At 47.4% G+C, this 18,076-nt stretch overlaps 2 protein-coding genes across 6 annotated transcripts in view; one reads left to right on the top strand and one right to left on the bottom strand.

Annotated features, from left to right (window-relative positions):
• Positions 1 to 17,680, top strand: part of FLRT1 (fibronectin leucine rich transmembrane protein 1) — an 85,621-nt gene extending 67,941 nt beyond the window's left edge. Inside the window, exon 4 of the mRNA XM_007070318.3 lies at positions 13,617 to 17,680. Within this exon, the coding sequence (XP_007070380.1) occupies positions 13,664 to 15,649 (1,986 nt within the window). The 5' untranslated portion in view covers positions 13,617 to 13,663 and the 3' untranslated portion in view covers positions 15,650 to 17,680. The remainder of the gene's footprint in view (positions 1 to 13,616) is intronic.
• MACROD1 (mono-ADP ribosylhydrolase 1) overlaps positions 1 to 18,076 on the bottom strand; it is a 184,083-nt gene that overhangs the window by 126,570 nt on the left and 39,437 nt on the right. The window lies entirely within an intron of this gene.

The raw sequence follows: 18,076 nt of genomic DNA, 5'->3' as shown, positions 1-18,076 counted from the left end.
TTCCTTCTCTGAATCAGACAAAGCAGGGACGTGACCCTGGGTCTCCTGAGCCCTAGGGCAGTGTCCTGGCCACTGGGGCTAGCTGGCTAAGCTGGGGGCTCTCATGCTTTTTCAAAAAGTCTCATTTTCATTCCAATGCAGAACAAAAACAAACATCTAAAGTTTGAAATCTTTGGCTGGCTGAAATTCTTGTTCTCCAGCCCCCTGTGTGCATGGCTTTGAGCTAGGAAAAGCTGGCTGGAGCGGAGAGAAACACCATTTACACACTTTCCCTGCTCGGCTAGCCTTTGGCCCTGCAGTGAGTGGAAATATCACAGAAGCTGCGTCTTGCAGGCTGGCTAAGCTTCTAATCTCATTAATGGGGTGAGCCATTAAAACGGGCACAAGGGTTCACTCTTCTTCTCTGGACAATAGGGGCATCTGCACGAGGACAAGTCGTATGTTCATAACTCGGGTGAGCGAAGGTAAGTCGTTCACATGTGGAGTTAATGCCCACAAGGACACGACGCTGGGCTGACATACCGGGGATTGAACCAGGGACTTCCAGAGCTCAAAGCATAAATGACTACAGCTTGCGCTAAAGAGCCCATACACCAGAGCAGGCCTTTGTAACACTCCTCTCCGCTGTGCATCAGCAGAGCCGGGGGCCGTCACCCGCTCACCAGTGGGTTCCGGTGGCAGCACTCCTAGACATACCCAAGCTCACTGGACTCTACCTAGCTCAGGTCCCAATAGCAAAGAAGCTGCAGCAGAACAGACTTTTGCCCAGCCTGTGCTGCCCTAGCTCCACTATTTGTACCTGCGCTAGCTAGATCAAAGGTAGCTCAGATGGGCCTATGTGTGCTGCAGTCACAGCCCAGGACTGCAGTGTAGATATTCCCTCTTGGGAGTATTCACCTCCACCTGCTAACTCATGTTAAAGCTACACCTTGCCATGTCTCCACTAAGGCGTTGGCGAACATGAGTTAAGAACACACCTTTTGTCCTAGTGAAGACAGGGCCTCAGACAAAGGATGTATTTTTTAACCCCTGTCATGCTAACCCATGTTAAAATCCTGTGGAAGATGAAGTAAGAATTTCCCTTCGCCAGAATATTAGGTCATGTTAGAAGCTGACCCTGAGGAGTCATGTTAACTAACACAACATTAAACACAGCTATCTATACAGTCAATTGCAAAGTTAACAGGAGTATTGTCCGTAACTCAGTTCCTCTCTACACACAACACCCCTTCACTTGAGTGGGGTGGTGCTTTGAACTCAGGTTGGCTGGCCCCAGAGGAACATAGGCTAAAACTCAAGTGAACAGAACATGTCAGCTGCTAATATGAGTGCTCTGTAGTGGGGATGCAGGCTAGCACTACTCGAGTGCTGCTAGTCCTCCAATGCCTTCCCACAATCCCCTGGGTGCCCAGAAAGGACAGACACAATCTTCCCCCATTCAGTGGGAGAGAATTCATAGAGTGGCTCAGCTGTCTGCGGTGCTAAGAATCGTGGAACACACTCCCAGAAGCCCGAGTGAGTGCAGTGCCCATGTGCCCATGGCTATTCAAGTGGTATTTCACAGCGTGTAGACACTCTCACTTGAGCTAGGCTAACTCAAGTTAACTCTGCAGTGAAGACAGAGCCTCAGCCAGTTCTGGTTAAACCCCACTGAGGCTAGAGGGTTAACCACATATATCCGCCTGAGGTGACACTCCACTTGCCCCTTCAAATACTGACAGCTAAGTAGCATTTAACAGCACGTTAGCTAACATGAGCCTCCCCCAAGTCTGGGTTCTAACATCACTTCATTTTCTAGTGGAGACGAGACAAAATTTTCAAAAGCCATTTAAGGGACTTTGGAGCCTAAATCCTATTTTCTAAAGGGATTTGGGGTAGATTTCCAAAGGGATTTAGATGCCAAAAGATGAAGATAGGAGCCTACTGGCATATTCCAAAGCCCCTAGGCACTTAGGGCCATATTTTCAAGTAGAACTAATAGGGCAAAGTACAAGGACTTAGGAACTAACAACAAGAATTTCTGCTACAAACTGAGGGCTCATCAGTTGGAAACAACTTAGGAGCAGACCTGGGTGTTCCCTGATCGCAGGATGAGCCACCAATGTGATGTGGCCAAGAAAAAGACAAATGTGATCCTAGAATATATCGGGTGTGGGATTTCCAGTTGAGTTAGGGAAGTATTAATGCCATGGGACAAGGTATTGGGAAGACCTCATCTGGATCTCTGTACAGTTCTGGTCACCCACATCCAAGGTAGAAGAATTCAAACTGGCCCAGGTGCAGAGGAGGGCTCCTAGGCTGATCAGGGGAATGGAGAGGCGATCTTACTAGAGATGACTGAAAGAGTTGGGCTTGTTTAGCCTGATCAAACAAAGGCTGAGAGGGGATCTGGTTGCTCTCTCTACATACACGAGGGGGGTTGACCCCAGGGAGGGAGGAAGAGCTATTGAAGCTAAAGGACAGTGTTGGCACAGGAACAAATGGGGATAAACTGGACAAGAATCAATTGAAACTGGCAATGAGAAGAAGGTTTCTCCCTGTCACAGAAGGGAAGTTCTGGAGCAACGTCCCAGTCCCAGTCGGAGCAGTGGGAGGCAAACATCCCAGCTAACTTGAAGACGGAGCTTGACAAGTTTCAGACCGTGATGGGCTGCATGACCCTTCTCGTCCTGTGTATCTAGACAATGGGGACTTAAACCTGGGTCTGCCACATCCCACCCATCCCTAACCACCAGCAGAGAGAATCTCTCTCTGGCCCAATTAATTATTCTACAACATGGAACAGCTTCGCCAGGAGAAAGAGAGAGAGACTGATTACAACGCAGTGGTCATGGCATGACACCTGGGATGTGTGAGAGCCAGGTTGAGGCCCACATCAGGCAGAGCAGGGACTTGCATGTAAGCCTCCCGTAACCCAGATGAGTGCCCTGACCACTGGGATAGGCTGGGCTTGTTGCAAGCTCTTTTCCCTGACCAGAAATTCCCTCCTGGACCATCAAAATCAATATGTGGAAATGGAGCTGGGCAGTGATCTTGGCTCACCAGCTGCCTAACTGCTGTCAGGTTTAAACTCTCAAGTGAACCACGAGAGACCCCGGAAGTCATTTCATTACAAAGTCTGAATATCAGAGTTTAAGATTAATAAACCCTTCATTTATCGCTTCACCAGGCCCCTAAACATTATTCACTGCATAACTCAAAGGGCTGGAGCATCCTTGGCTTGCACTAAGGCTGGTGGGACTAGAGAGCACTCAGCACCCTGCTGGATGGGGCCCTAAATGCTTGGTTTGTTGAGGCATTAGCAGCTTTGTTACAAACCAAGGCTGTGAAAGATCCCCTGTGGACAGAATAATTATTATTGATTATAAAAGCAGATAAACCCAGCCAGGACACAGCCGCGCTGAAAGACACGATAAACCTCGCAAGCGGCTTTCAGCGTTGCAAAGAGTTCCTGTTTAATAATAATAATATGGTTTGTGTTATAGCAGCGACTCAGACCTCTGCCGAGCTCAGGGCCCCTGTTGTGCCAGGCACTGCCCAAACTCCAACTGACCCCAGAGCCCCTGTTGTGCCAGGCACTCGCCAAACTCCAACCGAGCGCTGATCCCCTGTTGTGCTGAGCGCTGCACGGACCCCCAATTGAAAAACAGTCCCTTCCCCAAAGAGCTTGCAGTCTATATAGAGAAAGAGTGGGAGGGGAAACAGAGATGCTGAGAGGGGAAGGAACATACTCAAGGTCATATAGCAGATTAGTGGCAATGTCAGGACTTGAGCCCAGGGAGGCAGTGTAGTCCAGTAGCTAGCGCACAGGACTGGGGCTCAGAATACCTGGGTTCTTGTCTCAGCTCTATCACTGACCTACTAAGTGACCCTGGGCAAATCAGCTCTGTGCCTCAGTTTCCCCTCCCCACCCTTTGTCTATTTAGACTGTACTGTCTTTAGGGCAGGGACTGTTTCTCAATGTGTCTGTATGGCATCTGGCACAATGGAGGTCCAGATTTAGGTTGGGGTCTATGCAGTGCCAAGCACAATGGCGTTCTGATTTTGGTCAGGGTCTGGGCAGCATCTGGTACAATGGAATCCCGATCTTGGTTGGGGTTTTTACGTGGTACAATACAATAACATCCTCATACCACAGTAAACCCTGGACCATGCTGTTTCTTCATCCTACACTGAACAGATTTTGCCACTACTTTATTACTGAGTCTAACATTTTACATTTTCTCCTTCCATTTTTTAACTATACATATATATATATATATTTTTTTAAATGTTTCCGCGAACACCTAATAAAAAACAAACTGATCCAACTGACGCCCAGTATGGGAGATGGAATGTGGATATCTCCTAATGAAGGGAAGCTCCAAATTACTCCTCTTCTTATACCATTTTCCCCCTAGAAAAATATTGTCATATCAGATGTTGCTATCAATATAATTAACCTCCCCAGACACAAATTTGAATTTTCTTTTCCCCACCCCGCTTCTAACGTGTATCATTTTCTATTAACTGGAGCAATTTTCGTTTCTATTAGCCCTGGATACAATGCAACTGAGCGAACTTCTTTTAACAATCCCTTTTGAGAGGCATTTGCATACCTGTCTGCAATTACAGCCAAGATAAGGCTCGATGCATAATGCATGCAGCATGAAATTGGCAAAATAATTAACTCTAGGGTTGTTTTTTTTCCTTAAGAAGCGGGCACATTACAAGTTCTATAAAAAGACACCTAGAGATAAACATCAGGCAGAATCTCAGCTAAGTCAGTTTGTCCTGCTCCGAGGTGACTCTTTGCTTTGCACCATGATAGCATCTTGGTAACGAAAGAACGACTCATTTATAAAACTTCCCATCTGCTTGCAGTTTAAAGAGGATCAGGTTGGGCTGGATTTGGATGGGGAACTTTTAAGGAGTACCTACAGGAGTGGCAGTTCAGTGTCAGGTGTGTAAATGGGGGAGGTATTTATAAGGAGGCGATATTTAGTGCACAGCACACGAGACTGGGATGCAGGACACCTGGGTTCTATTTCTGGCTCTGCCATTGCCCTCCTTCATGACCATGGGCAAGTCATGGGCTCTGTCTGTGCCTCAGTTTCCCCATCTGTAAAATGGAGACAATGATAGTACCAGAGACCAGGATGAGACCTTCATGGGGTGGGGGGAGATTACCCCACATGAGCCCACTACTGGATTCTGACCCTTCCTGTGAATCATCTGGTACCAGCCACTCCGAGAAATAGGAAACTGGATTAGATGGACCTTGACTCTGATCCAGTCTGGCAAATCCAATTCCGGTATTTACACTTTCAAAAGGAGGTTGAAAAATTTGAAAGGATCCAGAGAAGAAGCACAAGAAGGATACAAAGTCTGGAGAACCTGCCTTAAAGTGGGATACTTGCGGAGATCAATCAATCTAGTTAGCTAATCAAAGAGCAGGTTAGGTGGTGACTTGATCGCAGCCTATGAGAAAGTTTACAATATGGAGATTTCTGAGAACAGAGGGCTCTTAAATCCTCTGTCTAATCCTGGTGCCCACAATTCAGGAAGGATGATGATAAATTGGAGAGAGCAATAATGATTAAAGGATTGGAAAACATGCCTTACAGTGAGACTCCAGCAAACCAAAGGTTAAGGGGTGACTTGATCACAGTTTATAAATATCTACAGGGGATACAGAAATTGGGCTCTGCAATCTAGCAGATGCAGACCTAACATGATCCAATGGCTGGAAGTTGAAACTAGACAAATTCAGATCAGAAATAAGGTGTGACTTTTTTAGCCTCACTCAAAGACTCTAAGTGATGGAGAATCCACCCTTTCTCTGGATCAGCTCTTCCAATAGTTAATCCCCCTCCCCTTATTTCTAGTGTGAATTTGTCTAGCTTCACCTCATGGCCATTGGGTCTCCTGCCTTTGTGTGATGGACTGAAGAGCCCTCTGCTCTCTAAATCTTTTCCCCAAAGAGGTACTTCTAGACCATGGTCAAGTCACCTCTTAACCTTCTCTTGGAGAAACTAAACAGAATTATCATCTTAAGTCTCTGACTCGAAGGCAGGTTTTCCAGACCGTGAATCATTCTCATAGCAATTTTCTAAACCCTTTCCAGTTTGTCAACCTCCTTTTTGACATATGAACACCAGAACTGGACACGGTATCCCAGTAATGGTCTCATCAGTGCCGTGTAGAGAGGTAATACTACCTCCAGACTCCTACTTGATATTTCCCTGTTATATGCCCAAGGATCATGTTCACCTTCATAGCTACAGAATCCCACCGAGAGATCATGTGCAATTGGTTAGGCAGGAGGTCAGATTAGAATAATGGTCCTTTACTGGCCTTAAAATCTAGCAAAGCAGGTAACTCTGAGCCTAACCTCCCAGAATGGAGTTAAGGGGCACTGTGTAGAGTTGGTCAGAAATTTTCCAATGGAAAAGTCTTCTGTCAGAAAAAGCCAATTCAATGAAATCAAAATGTTTCACGGGAATGTCTTGATTTCATCAATGTTTTCAACAAAAAATTATCAAACTATTTTGTTCAACTTTATCATATTTACTATTATGTTATGTAAAATATATAATCATTTTCCAGGCCTCAAATCATTCCTACTGCAATTTTCAGAAGCTTTTCCAATTTGTCCACACTCTCTTTTGAAGAGTGGACACCAGCATTGGTCACGGTACCCAATAAAATAGTAGAAGCAGTGGAACAGGTTATCTAGGGAGGTTGTGGGATCGCTGTCATTGGAGGTTTTTAAGAACAGGTTGAATAAACACTTGTCAGGGATGGTCTAAGTATACTTGGTCCTGCCTTAGCATCAAGGGGACCTCTTGAGGTCCCTTCCAACCTTATATTTCTATGATTCTATATTATAATATAAAAATCAAAGTGACAAACTTGAAATAAAGTGCTTCAAAAATGCCATTTCTATATTTCCAAATCAAAATTGTTCAGAATTTTCACTTCACAAGAAATTTAAAAATTTCTAAGTCAGGACCAAAGGAAATTCCAAAGTGTCAGAAATGTCTGCAGAACAGAAATCCCAAATTCCAACCACTGTCCAACTGGATAAAATCACATCCTTACTATTTGTACTAACTAAATCCATGGCACTTTTCCTGAGTTGGGGGTGTAAAGTCCTGAGCAAATGACACTCAAGGTAGCTGTACTCGGTCCTTGGGGATGTAGGGGGAGAAGAAATAAGATTTGAAAGTGCTTTTCAAATATTAAACCAATGAAGTTTAACCATCCACATGAGGGTGTCATAATCATCACCCCCATTTTACAGCCTGGGGAATATGAGCTGAAAAGAGGTGGTAGGGGCTCAAGGGAATGCAGCTAGGCATGGAACCTGGGTGTCCTGACTTCCAGGCCCCTGCTCTAACCACTAGACCCCACTCCCTTCCCAGAGCTGGGGACAGAACCCAGGAGTAAGCAGCACTGTGTTTGTGTGGGGGCTGTTTTAAATACATTTCTCCTTTTAAAGAGCCACTGAAACAAACAGACAAAAGCTCATATTCCACGCCCAACTCCTCCTCACAATTAATCCCTGCAGTATGACTAAACGGAACCACATTTCCTCCAGGGAACCTTTCCCCCACACCCAGTGTTAGGTGGGGCAGATCTGAGTAGCTTTTAGCAGCATTGCACACACACCCCCGACACGTGCTCCCCAGTCCACTCGCTTCCCACTATGAAATCCTCACCAGCACCACCTCCCACTCTCCTCCACCTCCTTCATCTCTCCCCCTTCTTTTGATTTGGCCTTTGCAAAAGGCACACATGAGACAGGCCGTGATGTCTAGTTGCTTCTGTTCTGCTGTCTGCATGGATGCAGATGGGCCCCAGAGGGATAAACTGCGGAGCAAGGAGCTGAGCTTTGGGGGCAAATGAGTTTAAAGTATTGGAGTCACAGCAATGCTAACAGATCCCTTCAAACTCCCATCGGCCGGTGCGTACAACTGGTGGAAACTTGCATTCAGGGATGGAATAAAGCACCAGATTTTTATATTCCTCCACCCTGAAAAGAGGTGGATTAACAGCAGTTCTCAACTTGGGGTCCGCAGACACTGTCTAAGGGGTCCACGAAAGGTTCTCGTTACCATAGAACAGTGATTTTCAACCTGGAGTCCCCAGACTATGTTTAAAGATTTCCAAAGAGGCCACAGCTCCATCTGAAAAATTTTAGGGGTCTGCAAATGAAAAAAAGGGTTGAGAACCACTGGATTAAGGCACCTGATTTGTCGCATTCTCCCCCAGGCCCACTGGCTTCAAAATAACTGAGGGCCAAAACAGAAATGCCACCACGGCAAAGGAACAGAGAGCATCTCCCACGGTGCTAAGGCCCTCATACCAATCAGTAGCCATATGCAAGGCTGGAAGTTTGGGCAAGGGGCCTGCAATGGAAGTGAATGGATTGTTCTAAATGTAATGGGGGGCAGATTCCCAGGTGGTGTAAATCGCCGGCATTCCACTGACGTCAATGGGGCCAGATTCCCAGCTGCTATAAACTGCAGGCTGGCTTGGGAGTTTATTACTCCTCCCTGGCTGGCTGACGCTGTCTGCAGAGCAATGCAGGAGCGTTGCCTGATGGAACATCAAGATGCATGGGCAGATTTTAATGTTTAAACGTATTTCCTCAGGCAAAGAAGGCTTGGCAAGCTGCAGAGTGGATTTAGCAGCAGTATGAATTATTAGGCAGGTTAAAGACTCCTGCAGGAATTCAAATGGTTTATTTTGGTGGGTGTCATGGTAAAGCTCAGCCGCTCAGAAGCATCACTCTGCATTGATCATGGGGCTACACTTCCATCAGCCTTCACCCCCAACTCTTGGCAGCCAATGCAAGCTTTTCCAAAGGGATTTTGTTGGCCCAGTTTGAGATGCCTTAAAAGAGTCTGATTTTCACAGCCCTTTGTTCAAATCAGCCTCCTTTTGAGGTGATTGGGTTAGCTCCCAACCCTTATTCCCAGCGGGGTTAAGACTAGCACCCAGGTCTCCTGATTTGCACTGTCAGTCCTTGGTGCCCTTGTCACTAGTCCACACTGCCTCCATATGGGATCTTGGCTAACTATGCTAGGCAGGCAGTGCTGCCTAGTGGATAGGGCATTGCACGCGGACTCAGGAAACTTGTGTTCAATACCTAGCTCTGCCACTGGCCTGCTGGATGACCCTGGGCAAGTCGCCTCACTGCCTTATACCTCAGTTTCCCCATTTGTAAGAAGGGGATAATGATCCTGACCTCCTGTGTAAAGTGCTCGGAGTTCTACTGTTGAAAGATGTGGTAGAAGAGCTAGGGGCTATTAGTAACTCAGTACGTGGTGTCAGTGACAGTTAGGCTGAATTCATTGCCACAAGAAACTGCTGACTTTAGCAAGATTTCAAAAGGAGAATTAGACCGGCAAAGTCTTCCAAGTTTAGAACTGGCCTAAGTGCCATTCTTAGGAGCCTAAATCCCCACCCAGGTCTTCTATATCTCAGGCTTGCACACTTACCCCTGCACCATCCTTCCCTTGCAGTTTGCAGCTGCTTTACACTTACTCTGCATGGCAAAAGCTTTGCACAAAACCAGAGCGATCAGGACCAAGAAACCGTTTGACTCACCGAACGGCGAGAGTATTAATAAAGCATCTTTAACTATCTGAGGAACTTTTATGGTCCCATCAGGTGGATGAACAATGGATTTTTCGGTTCATTGGCAGTTTTGAAAAGTAAAAAAACAAAAATCATTTCTTGTCAGACTAAAAATTTAAAAAAGTTATATTGTCAGTGAATTGGAAAGTCAGGGGGAAAAATTGTTTCAGGTTGAACAAAACACTTCGTTTTGACAAAATCAAAGCATGCTATTTTGAATTTGAACCTTTTTGAACTTTCAAAAATGAAATTAAAAGAAGTGTTCATGCTGACATATCAAAATCTTTCCTGTTGAAAATCAAAAATCAAAACTGTTTTGATTTTTCAGAATTTTTTTAAAGTTTCTTTCTGAAACAAAAAGAAATGTGTGAAATCAACACAAATTCATTTTTGATGGGGCCCATCCAACGCAGTATCCCTGCACCATCCTTGCTGCCCCAGATTAGACCAATGGGCCAATCTATCCCCCACTTCCTTAGGTCAGACCAGTGGTCCATCCAACCCATTCGCTGCAGTTGAGACCTATCTATGTAAGGCACCCAATCTTGCCCTCTATTACCATAATACCTGAGCACCTCACAATCTTTTAATGTATTTATCTTCTCAACCCCCCATAAAGTGGGGCAGTGCTATCCCCATTTTACAGGATGGGAAACTGAGGCACAGAGAAGCTCAGTGACATGCCTCAGGTCCCCTAGGAAGTCTGTGGGAGAGCAGGAATTGAACCTCGGTCTCCCAAGTCCAAAGCTATTGCCATAACCACTGCATTACTGTTTGTAAAGCTCACTGCAGGTTAGTTATGATGTATTGTCCTTCACAAGAGGTTAAAAAAAATTGTTCAAAGCAATTTTAAGGAAGGAATAGGAAAAAATATCCACAGTTTGTCTTCAAAGAAGCAGCAGGGGCCAAAAGAGATTGGGAAATGAGACCCTTATTTGGCAGTGAGAGATACTGAGCCATAAAGGATTTTATGTCTCATAATGGAGGAAATGGCCAAAACTAAGAGTGAGCCGGGGAAAAAGGAGACAGGGAAGAAAAAAAAAATGTAAAATTTATAGAGGAGCCGAATGCATAATGAACTCAGGCAAAGTGAGTGGTTCCTAGTGATTTAATGGGCACTGGCCCAGCAGAAGACCTCGCTGGCTCAAATCTTCCATGTAAAGGCCTTGTAAAAAACTAACATTGGACGGGGTTTAACTCAGGTGAGGTGAAAGGGCCCCGGGTGAGTCCCTGTAAAGCATAACCTGTGGTAGAACTCACTGGCACTGTTCTCCAGAGGCAGCCTTTCACCGCAGCCAAGCTAGGGGACAAAGACACAGCCACAAGGAAGGGAGGTGAGGTGAGGTTAGGGATAGATAGATAGATGGGAGTGTGTAGGGGGATGGATGGATAGATAGGTGAGAGGTGTTTTTGGGAGTGATGGGGAGAGAAAGAGGTATCTATTTTTAAACTGCAATAGAAAGAAAGAAAGAAAGAAAAAGAAAGAAAGAAAGAAAGGCCATCTAGAGCAAAACCTCTGTGTTAAGGCGCAGTAAAACTGGAGCAGGTGTGTGAGTCTGAGGTATGGGAGGTGTTCCTGGAATGGGGATTACTCCGCTCCACAGTGAAGACATCATCTAGGCTAATGGTCCCCAAAATTCACTTTGTGCCCCCCTTACCTCTAGGAGAGTGCACCCCATAGTTTGGGAACATCTAATCTAGGCACACCCCTCCCATTGCTTTACCACCATGCAATCCTCTGTCCCCATCTACTCCTCTGCATCCCTCTCCCAGCTACACAAGGATCCAGGCAAATAAAACCTACCCATAAAACCAGGCGATTTACTGCACTTAATTTGATAGGCTACATAAACCATGAAATATAAACAACAGGACATAAAAGAGCAGCCAAAGGAGGTGGCCTTGCAACAAAGTGCCCTGTGGCCTGGACGCTCTCTCCTCTGCAAAGATCTGTTGCCGCGCAGTTGTGAAACTCAGAGGCTGGGTGCTAACACAGCAGGAAGGATGCTAAGGCAGGAAGATGAGTGTCTGCAATAGAGGCAGGAAGCAGGAGCGCTCTGGTCCGTGACTCCATAAACTCCACCATTATCCATCATGCCACAGCGCAAGATACAATCTCAACTCTATTACAATCCTGAGCCAACATAGGTATTGTGCAAAGTGGTAACAACCTAGGATCCACACACACATACAAGGTGACATGCAGCTGTTGTTACACAGCCTCAGAAATTCATCCATCTCTGCTTAACTTTAGTTCAACCAGAAATTATTCCAGGGCTGTCCTGTGGCCTTTCACCCTGGAGATCAGAATAGATTATCACAGGGGTACCTTCTGACCTTAGAATCTATGAACTTCGGGACTTTGCACTTGAAGCTGGCTGCAGCCCCAGGCACACCTCAGAGAGAGCATGATCTAATGGCTAAGCCCTTATGAGGGGAATGAGGACACCTGGGTTCTATTCCCGGCTCAGAAAGTGGGGCAGGAACTGTCTATTACTTTGTGTGTGTACAGTGCCTAGCAAAATAGAGGCCCAATCTTGGCTGTCTCTTAAGCGCTACTATAATACACATGGTTAAAATTATAGCAGTTAGAGCAGCAGGGCTGGGTGTCAAGACACCATGGTCCTAGTCCCAGCTCTGGAAGGAGAGTGGGGTCTATTGGTTGCAGCAGGATGGGCTGAATCCCTGGTTCTAATGTGGTCTAGTGGTTAAAGCAGGGGGATGAGAATCCAGATACCTGGATTCTATTCCTATCTCTCCCATTACCATAATGCCTAGGAGTCTCAGTCATGGACAAGGACCCCATTGTGTTAGGCTCCCTGTGTACATGCCTCCACACTAATGGCTATGCCGCTAACACTACATCAGTAAAAAGTCATCCCACAATCCACATAATTATACTGAGACAAACACTGTGTGCACAGCAGGTCTTAGACTGCAAGATGTTTGGGGCAGGGGATGTCTCTCACTATGTGTCTGTGCAGAGCCCGGCACAATGGGACCCCGATCTCAGTGGGCTCTGTGCAGTGCCAACACTATCAATTTGATCGACGGATCTATATCTATGCACTACCGTAACACCACTAATAATGTGTAAATCTCAAATCCCCTGAAAGACACAAATCTGCAGTGCATTAGTTTCTCTCTGACACCCTTTACCGAGAGGAAAGATGGGACGAGTGGGTGGCTGAGCGACAAGGAGAGACAAATGCATGCAGGTAGCGGGAATGTGCGCACGTCTCTGTTATCTGCTTCTAATGTATGCAGTGTTGTGGCTACATCTCCGAGGCAGCTGGAAGCTGGCGTGTCAGCGTTGCCATTAGAAAGCTCTTATTAACATGGATTTATACGTCTTCTGCAGCAGATTTTGCAGCCTGACAGATGCCAGGGGAAGATTTAGTGCTGGAAGCAAAGTGAGGTGGGGGGGGGTGCATTAGTGGTGTTGGATTTTTTAATTGATAAGGGGATCTGCTTTTTGGGTCGTAAAAGGAAAAAAACCACCCCAGATTTCATCTGGACCATGGAGAAGTTTTGTTGGGATTTTTAGCTGAGTGATTTTATTTTTCAATCATCAAAAATAGATGTACCTATCGGCTTACTGAGACTTTGTTGTGAGGTGGTGTGATCTATTGGTCAAGGCACTGGACTAGGACTCCAGACACTTGGATTCTGTTCCTGGCTCTGCCACTGACTTGCTGGGTGACCTTGGGCAAGTCACTGCCTCTCTGTTTCCTTCACGACTCTTTGTCTGTTAGAGTCTAAGGTCTTCAGGGACTGCCTTTTGCTGTGTGTCTGTGAAGAGTCAGCATATCAGGGCCCTGATATTGGTGGGGGTCTATGCAGTGCCTGACCTGATAGATCCATCGATCGATTGATAGAACACCCAATGCTCAGCCCCCATTCCCATGTTGCAGGCCTACCCCATCTCTAATCCCCATGTAGCTCCACCTCCATAATTCAGGCTCCTCCCATTTCTCTCCCCTCTACAGGTCCCAAAGGTGTAACCCAGGGTCCACTCCCCACCACCCCCGGCACAATGACAACAGCATCCACAGTGACCTCCACGGTGGTGACCACAGCATCAGCCATGGACCTGCGTGACTGGCTCTTGCTGTGCTATGGCCTGGTGGCCTTCCTGAGCGAGGTGATGGCCAGTGGTGCCTCCTGCCCCTCGGTGTGCCGCTGCGACAACGGCTTCATCTACTGCAACGACCGGGGCCTGACTTCCATCCCAGCCGACATCCCCGACGATGCCACCACCCTGTACCTACAGAACAACCAGATCAATAACGCTGGTATCCCCTCCAACCTCAAGTCCAAACTCAACGTCCAGGTGATCTATCTCTATGAGAACGACCTGGACGAGTTCCCCGTCAACCTGCCACGCTCACTGCGGGAGCTGCACCTCCAGGACAACAATGTGCGCACCATCGCTCGCGACTCCCTGGCCCGCATCCCCCTGCTGGAGAAGCTCCACCTGGACGACAACTCCGTCTCCACTGTCAGCATTGAGGACGATGCCTTTGCTGACAGCACCCGCCTCAAGCTGCTCTTCCTGTCCCGCAACCACCTCAGCAGCATCCCGTCTGGCCTGCCTCGCACTTTGGAGGAGCTGCGGCTGGATGACAACCGCATCTCCACCATCCCGCTGCACGCCTTCAAAGGGCTGAACAGCCTGCGGCGGCTGGTGCTGGATGGGAACCTGTTGGCCAACCAGCGCATCGCCGACGACACCTTCAGTCGGCTGCAGAACCTCAGCGAGCTGTCCCTGGTGCGCAACTCTCTGGCTGCCCCTCCGCTCAATCTGCCCAACTCCCATTTGCAGAAGCTGTACCTCCAGGATAACGCCATCAGCCACATCCCCTACAACACCCTCTCCAAAATGAGGGAGCTCGAGAGGCTGGACTTGTCCAACAACAACCTCACCACTCTGCCCAAGGGCCTGTTCGATGACCTGGAGAGCCTGACCCAGCTGCTGCTCAGGAACAACCCTTGGTTCTGTGGTTGCAACCTCATGTGGCTGAGGGACTGGGTCAAGGCCCGGGCTTCAGTGGTCAACGTGAGGGGGCTGATGTGTCAAGGGCCAGATAAAGTGAGAGGCATGGCCATCAAGGACATCACCAACGAGATGGATGAGTGCTTTGAGGCGGGTGCACAGGGCAATGCAGTGGCAGCCAAGACCACCACCAGCCACGCAGCCGTCACCACACCTCAGGGCTCCCTCTTCACCCTCAAGGCCAAGCGACCTGGGATCCGCCTGCCAGACTCCAACATTGACTACCCCATGGCCACAGGGACCGGCACCAAGGCTTTGGTTCTCAATGTCAAGCCACTGACGGCCGATAGCATCCAGATTAGCTGGAAGGCCATGCTACCTGCTGCTTCCTTCCGGCTCAGCTGGCTGCGTCTGGGTCACAGCCCAGCGGTAGGCTCCATCACCGAGACCCTGGTGCAAGGAGACAAGACCGAGTACTTGCTAACGGCCCTGGAGCCCAAGTCCACCTACATCATCTGCATGGTCACCATGGAGACAGGCAGCACCTATGTGGCAGATGAAACTCCGGTGTGTGCCAAAGCAGAGACAGCTGACACCTACAGCCCCACTACCACCCTCAACCGGGAGCAGAACGTTGACCCAATGGCTGGGCTGCCTCTGGCAGGGATCATTGGTGGGGCAGTGGCCTTAGTCTTCCTCTTCCTGGTCTTGGCAGCCATTTGCTGGTATGTCCACCGGACGGGCGAGCTGCTGACGCGGGAGAGGGCCTACAGCAGGGGCAGCCGGAAGAAAGACGACTACGTCGAATCGGGTACCAAGAAGGACAACTCCATCCTGGAGATCCGAGGTCCTGGGCTGCAGATGCTTCCCATCAACCAACACCGAGCCAAGGAGGAATACGTAATCCACACGATATTCCCATCCAACGGCACCAGCTTATACAAAAGCACCCATACCATCGGCTACGGCACAACCCGTGGATATAGAGACGGCGGCATCCCAGACATAGATTACACCTATACATGATGGAGAACCATCGCTCCCTCTCAGCCCCCACGCCGCCCCATGCTGCTGCCACCGGATGGCTTACAAATCGAGGAGAAACTATTTTCTCTAACAGAAACGGCTTGAGTGGCAGGCATTGGGGAGAACGGAGAGAAAAACTATTTTGTAGAAAAACAAGGGGTGGTTAAAAATTAAAAAAAAAAAGAGACATAATTTATATTTAATATTCCAGATTTCAAACGAACAACACGTGCTCATGGATCGTCATGGATTGAGGAGAAAAAGCTACCTATTCATATCTTTCCTCTCGTGTAAATCTATTTTCTTTTTCAGGAGCTAGGTTATAAAAGAAAAAAAAATTCAACACACAACTGTCATTCCTGACTGCTGACCGTTGACGGTTCAGCCATCCCCGCTTCAGATAGGAGAGGAGGATTTTTCGCTCATTTTAATGGGATCTACTTCCAACCCTTTCCTGTCTTTATTCCCATAACTGGTTTCTTGATTTTACTTTTTATGCCGCCTTCGTCAACTGTTTTGTTAAGAGCGAATGGATTTGGATTTCCCCCCTCTCCCAAAGCTGGGGGGGAAATGGGAAAATATTCCATATTGCAGCATAGTTCATGGGCGCGGACAATTGAATTGGACCCCTTGGTTAACTCCAGACATTTCAAGTAGAAACATTATCTAATTCAATTCATAGCTTTGTCCATAGCAAAAAAAATTATATATACATATATATATATATATATATATATACACGCACATATATATATATATATATATATATACACACACAAACCTCCTCATCATCATTTTCTTCCAGACAGCTCGGGTGATGGCTTCCAGGGGATAAGATGCAGGATGCTGATGTCCAAATGTATCTCAGGTTCCATTGGGTCACATATATTTGGGGGAAGAAGTGGATTTCGATTCAGATTCCAGCACAATAGGCTTCGGTGGAAGATTCTGCCTTTTGGGCCAGGTGTTGGGAAGCAGGAATGCACAGGGGGCCCATGGTGCTAGGAAAAACCCATTCTGGGTCACCGCTGGTTTGGGAGAATCCTGCCGAGATGGTTAGAATTGCTCGAAACAAAGCCACAATGGTACTTTCTTTTTAAGAGCAGGACCAGGCAGGTTTGCTCAGGAAGCCACAAAGATATGTAAGCAGCCCCAATTAACCCTCATCTATCTTCCTTGGAAAACCCAGCCTTGACTTTTAACTTTCTTCTCCTTTTATTAACATTCAAAGGTTTTAAAATTACACCCAGGTCCGAAATCAGGACAGGAGCGATTAGGTGTAATTCCATGGGCTTGGGCCTGAATGTTTTAGGAAAGGTGTGTGACACCCAGCCTTGTGCAGAGAGAGGTCAAGTGCAAGGACATGGTACTACACTCCAGCAGAACTGGGGATAGAATCCAGGCATCCTAACTCCCAGTGTCCCCCCGCTCTAACCACTAGACCCCACTCGCTCAGGTGCACGGACCTAGCCCTGGGCTAGAACACATGCATAAGGAATCCGCTGCAGTGCCACCGTGCTCCTGTGAGGCTGTATCTCAGAGCAGGGTTTGTGGAAGGTGCATGGCGATGCCCTGGTGCTAACTACGGCATGTGGGCCTTTGTCACTAGCAGCCGAAGTACCAGATCTCGGAGGCTCATAAGGTCATCACAGAGTGGACACGGGATCTAAAGTCGCTGAAAGAGGTCTGGGGGAATCAGTGAGGGGGCTATACCAGCCTAGGCATGAATATTCACTTGCCCCCACTGCTGCCTCCCCCCCACACACACACACACAAAACATGCACACAGAGAAACACACATACAGAGCCAATCTCATACACACACACAGAGGGTCTGTCTGTCTCTCTTTCATAGAATCATAGCAATGTAGGACTGGAAGGGACCTTGCAAGGTCAGCTAGTCCACCCCCCCAACACTGAGGCAGAACCATCTAAGACAGGTGTTTGTCCAACCCGTTCTGACATATCTCCAATGATGGAGATTCCACAACCTCCCTTGGAAGCCTGTTCCAGTGCTTAACTACTCTTCTTATTAGAAAGTTTTTCCTAATATCTAACCCAAATCTCCCTTGCAGCAGATTAAGCCCATGACTTCTTGTCCTACCTTCAGTGGACATGGAGAACAATTGATCCCCGTCCTCTTTATAACAGCCCTTTACATATTGGAAGGCTATTATCAGGTCTCCCCTCAGACTTGTTTTCTCAAGACTAAACATGGCCATTTTTTTTTTTAACCTTTCCTCATAGGTCAGGTTTGCTAAACCTTTTATCATTTTTGTAGCTCTCCTCTGGACTCTGTCCAGTTTGTCCACATCTTCCTAAAGTTTGGCGCCCAGAACTCGACACAGTTCTCCAGCTGAGGCCTCACCAGTCCTAAGGAGAGTGTGACACTTACCTCCAGTGTCTTACCTATGACACAATGATATT

Source organism: Chelonia mydas, chromosome 7, assembly GCF_015237465.2.
Source record: "Chelonia mydas isolate rCheMyd1 chromosome 7, rCheMyd1.pri.v2, whole genome shotgun sequence".
Classification (NCBI taxonomy): Eukaryota; Metazoa; Chordata; order Testudines; family Cheloniidae; genus Chelonia; species Chelonia mydas.
This window is presented reverse-complemented; position numbering and strand designations above follow the sequence as displayed.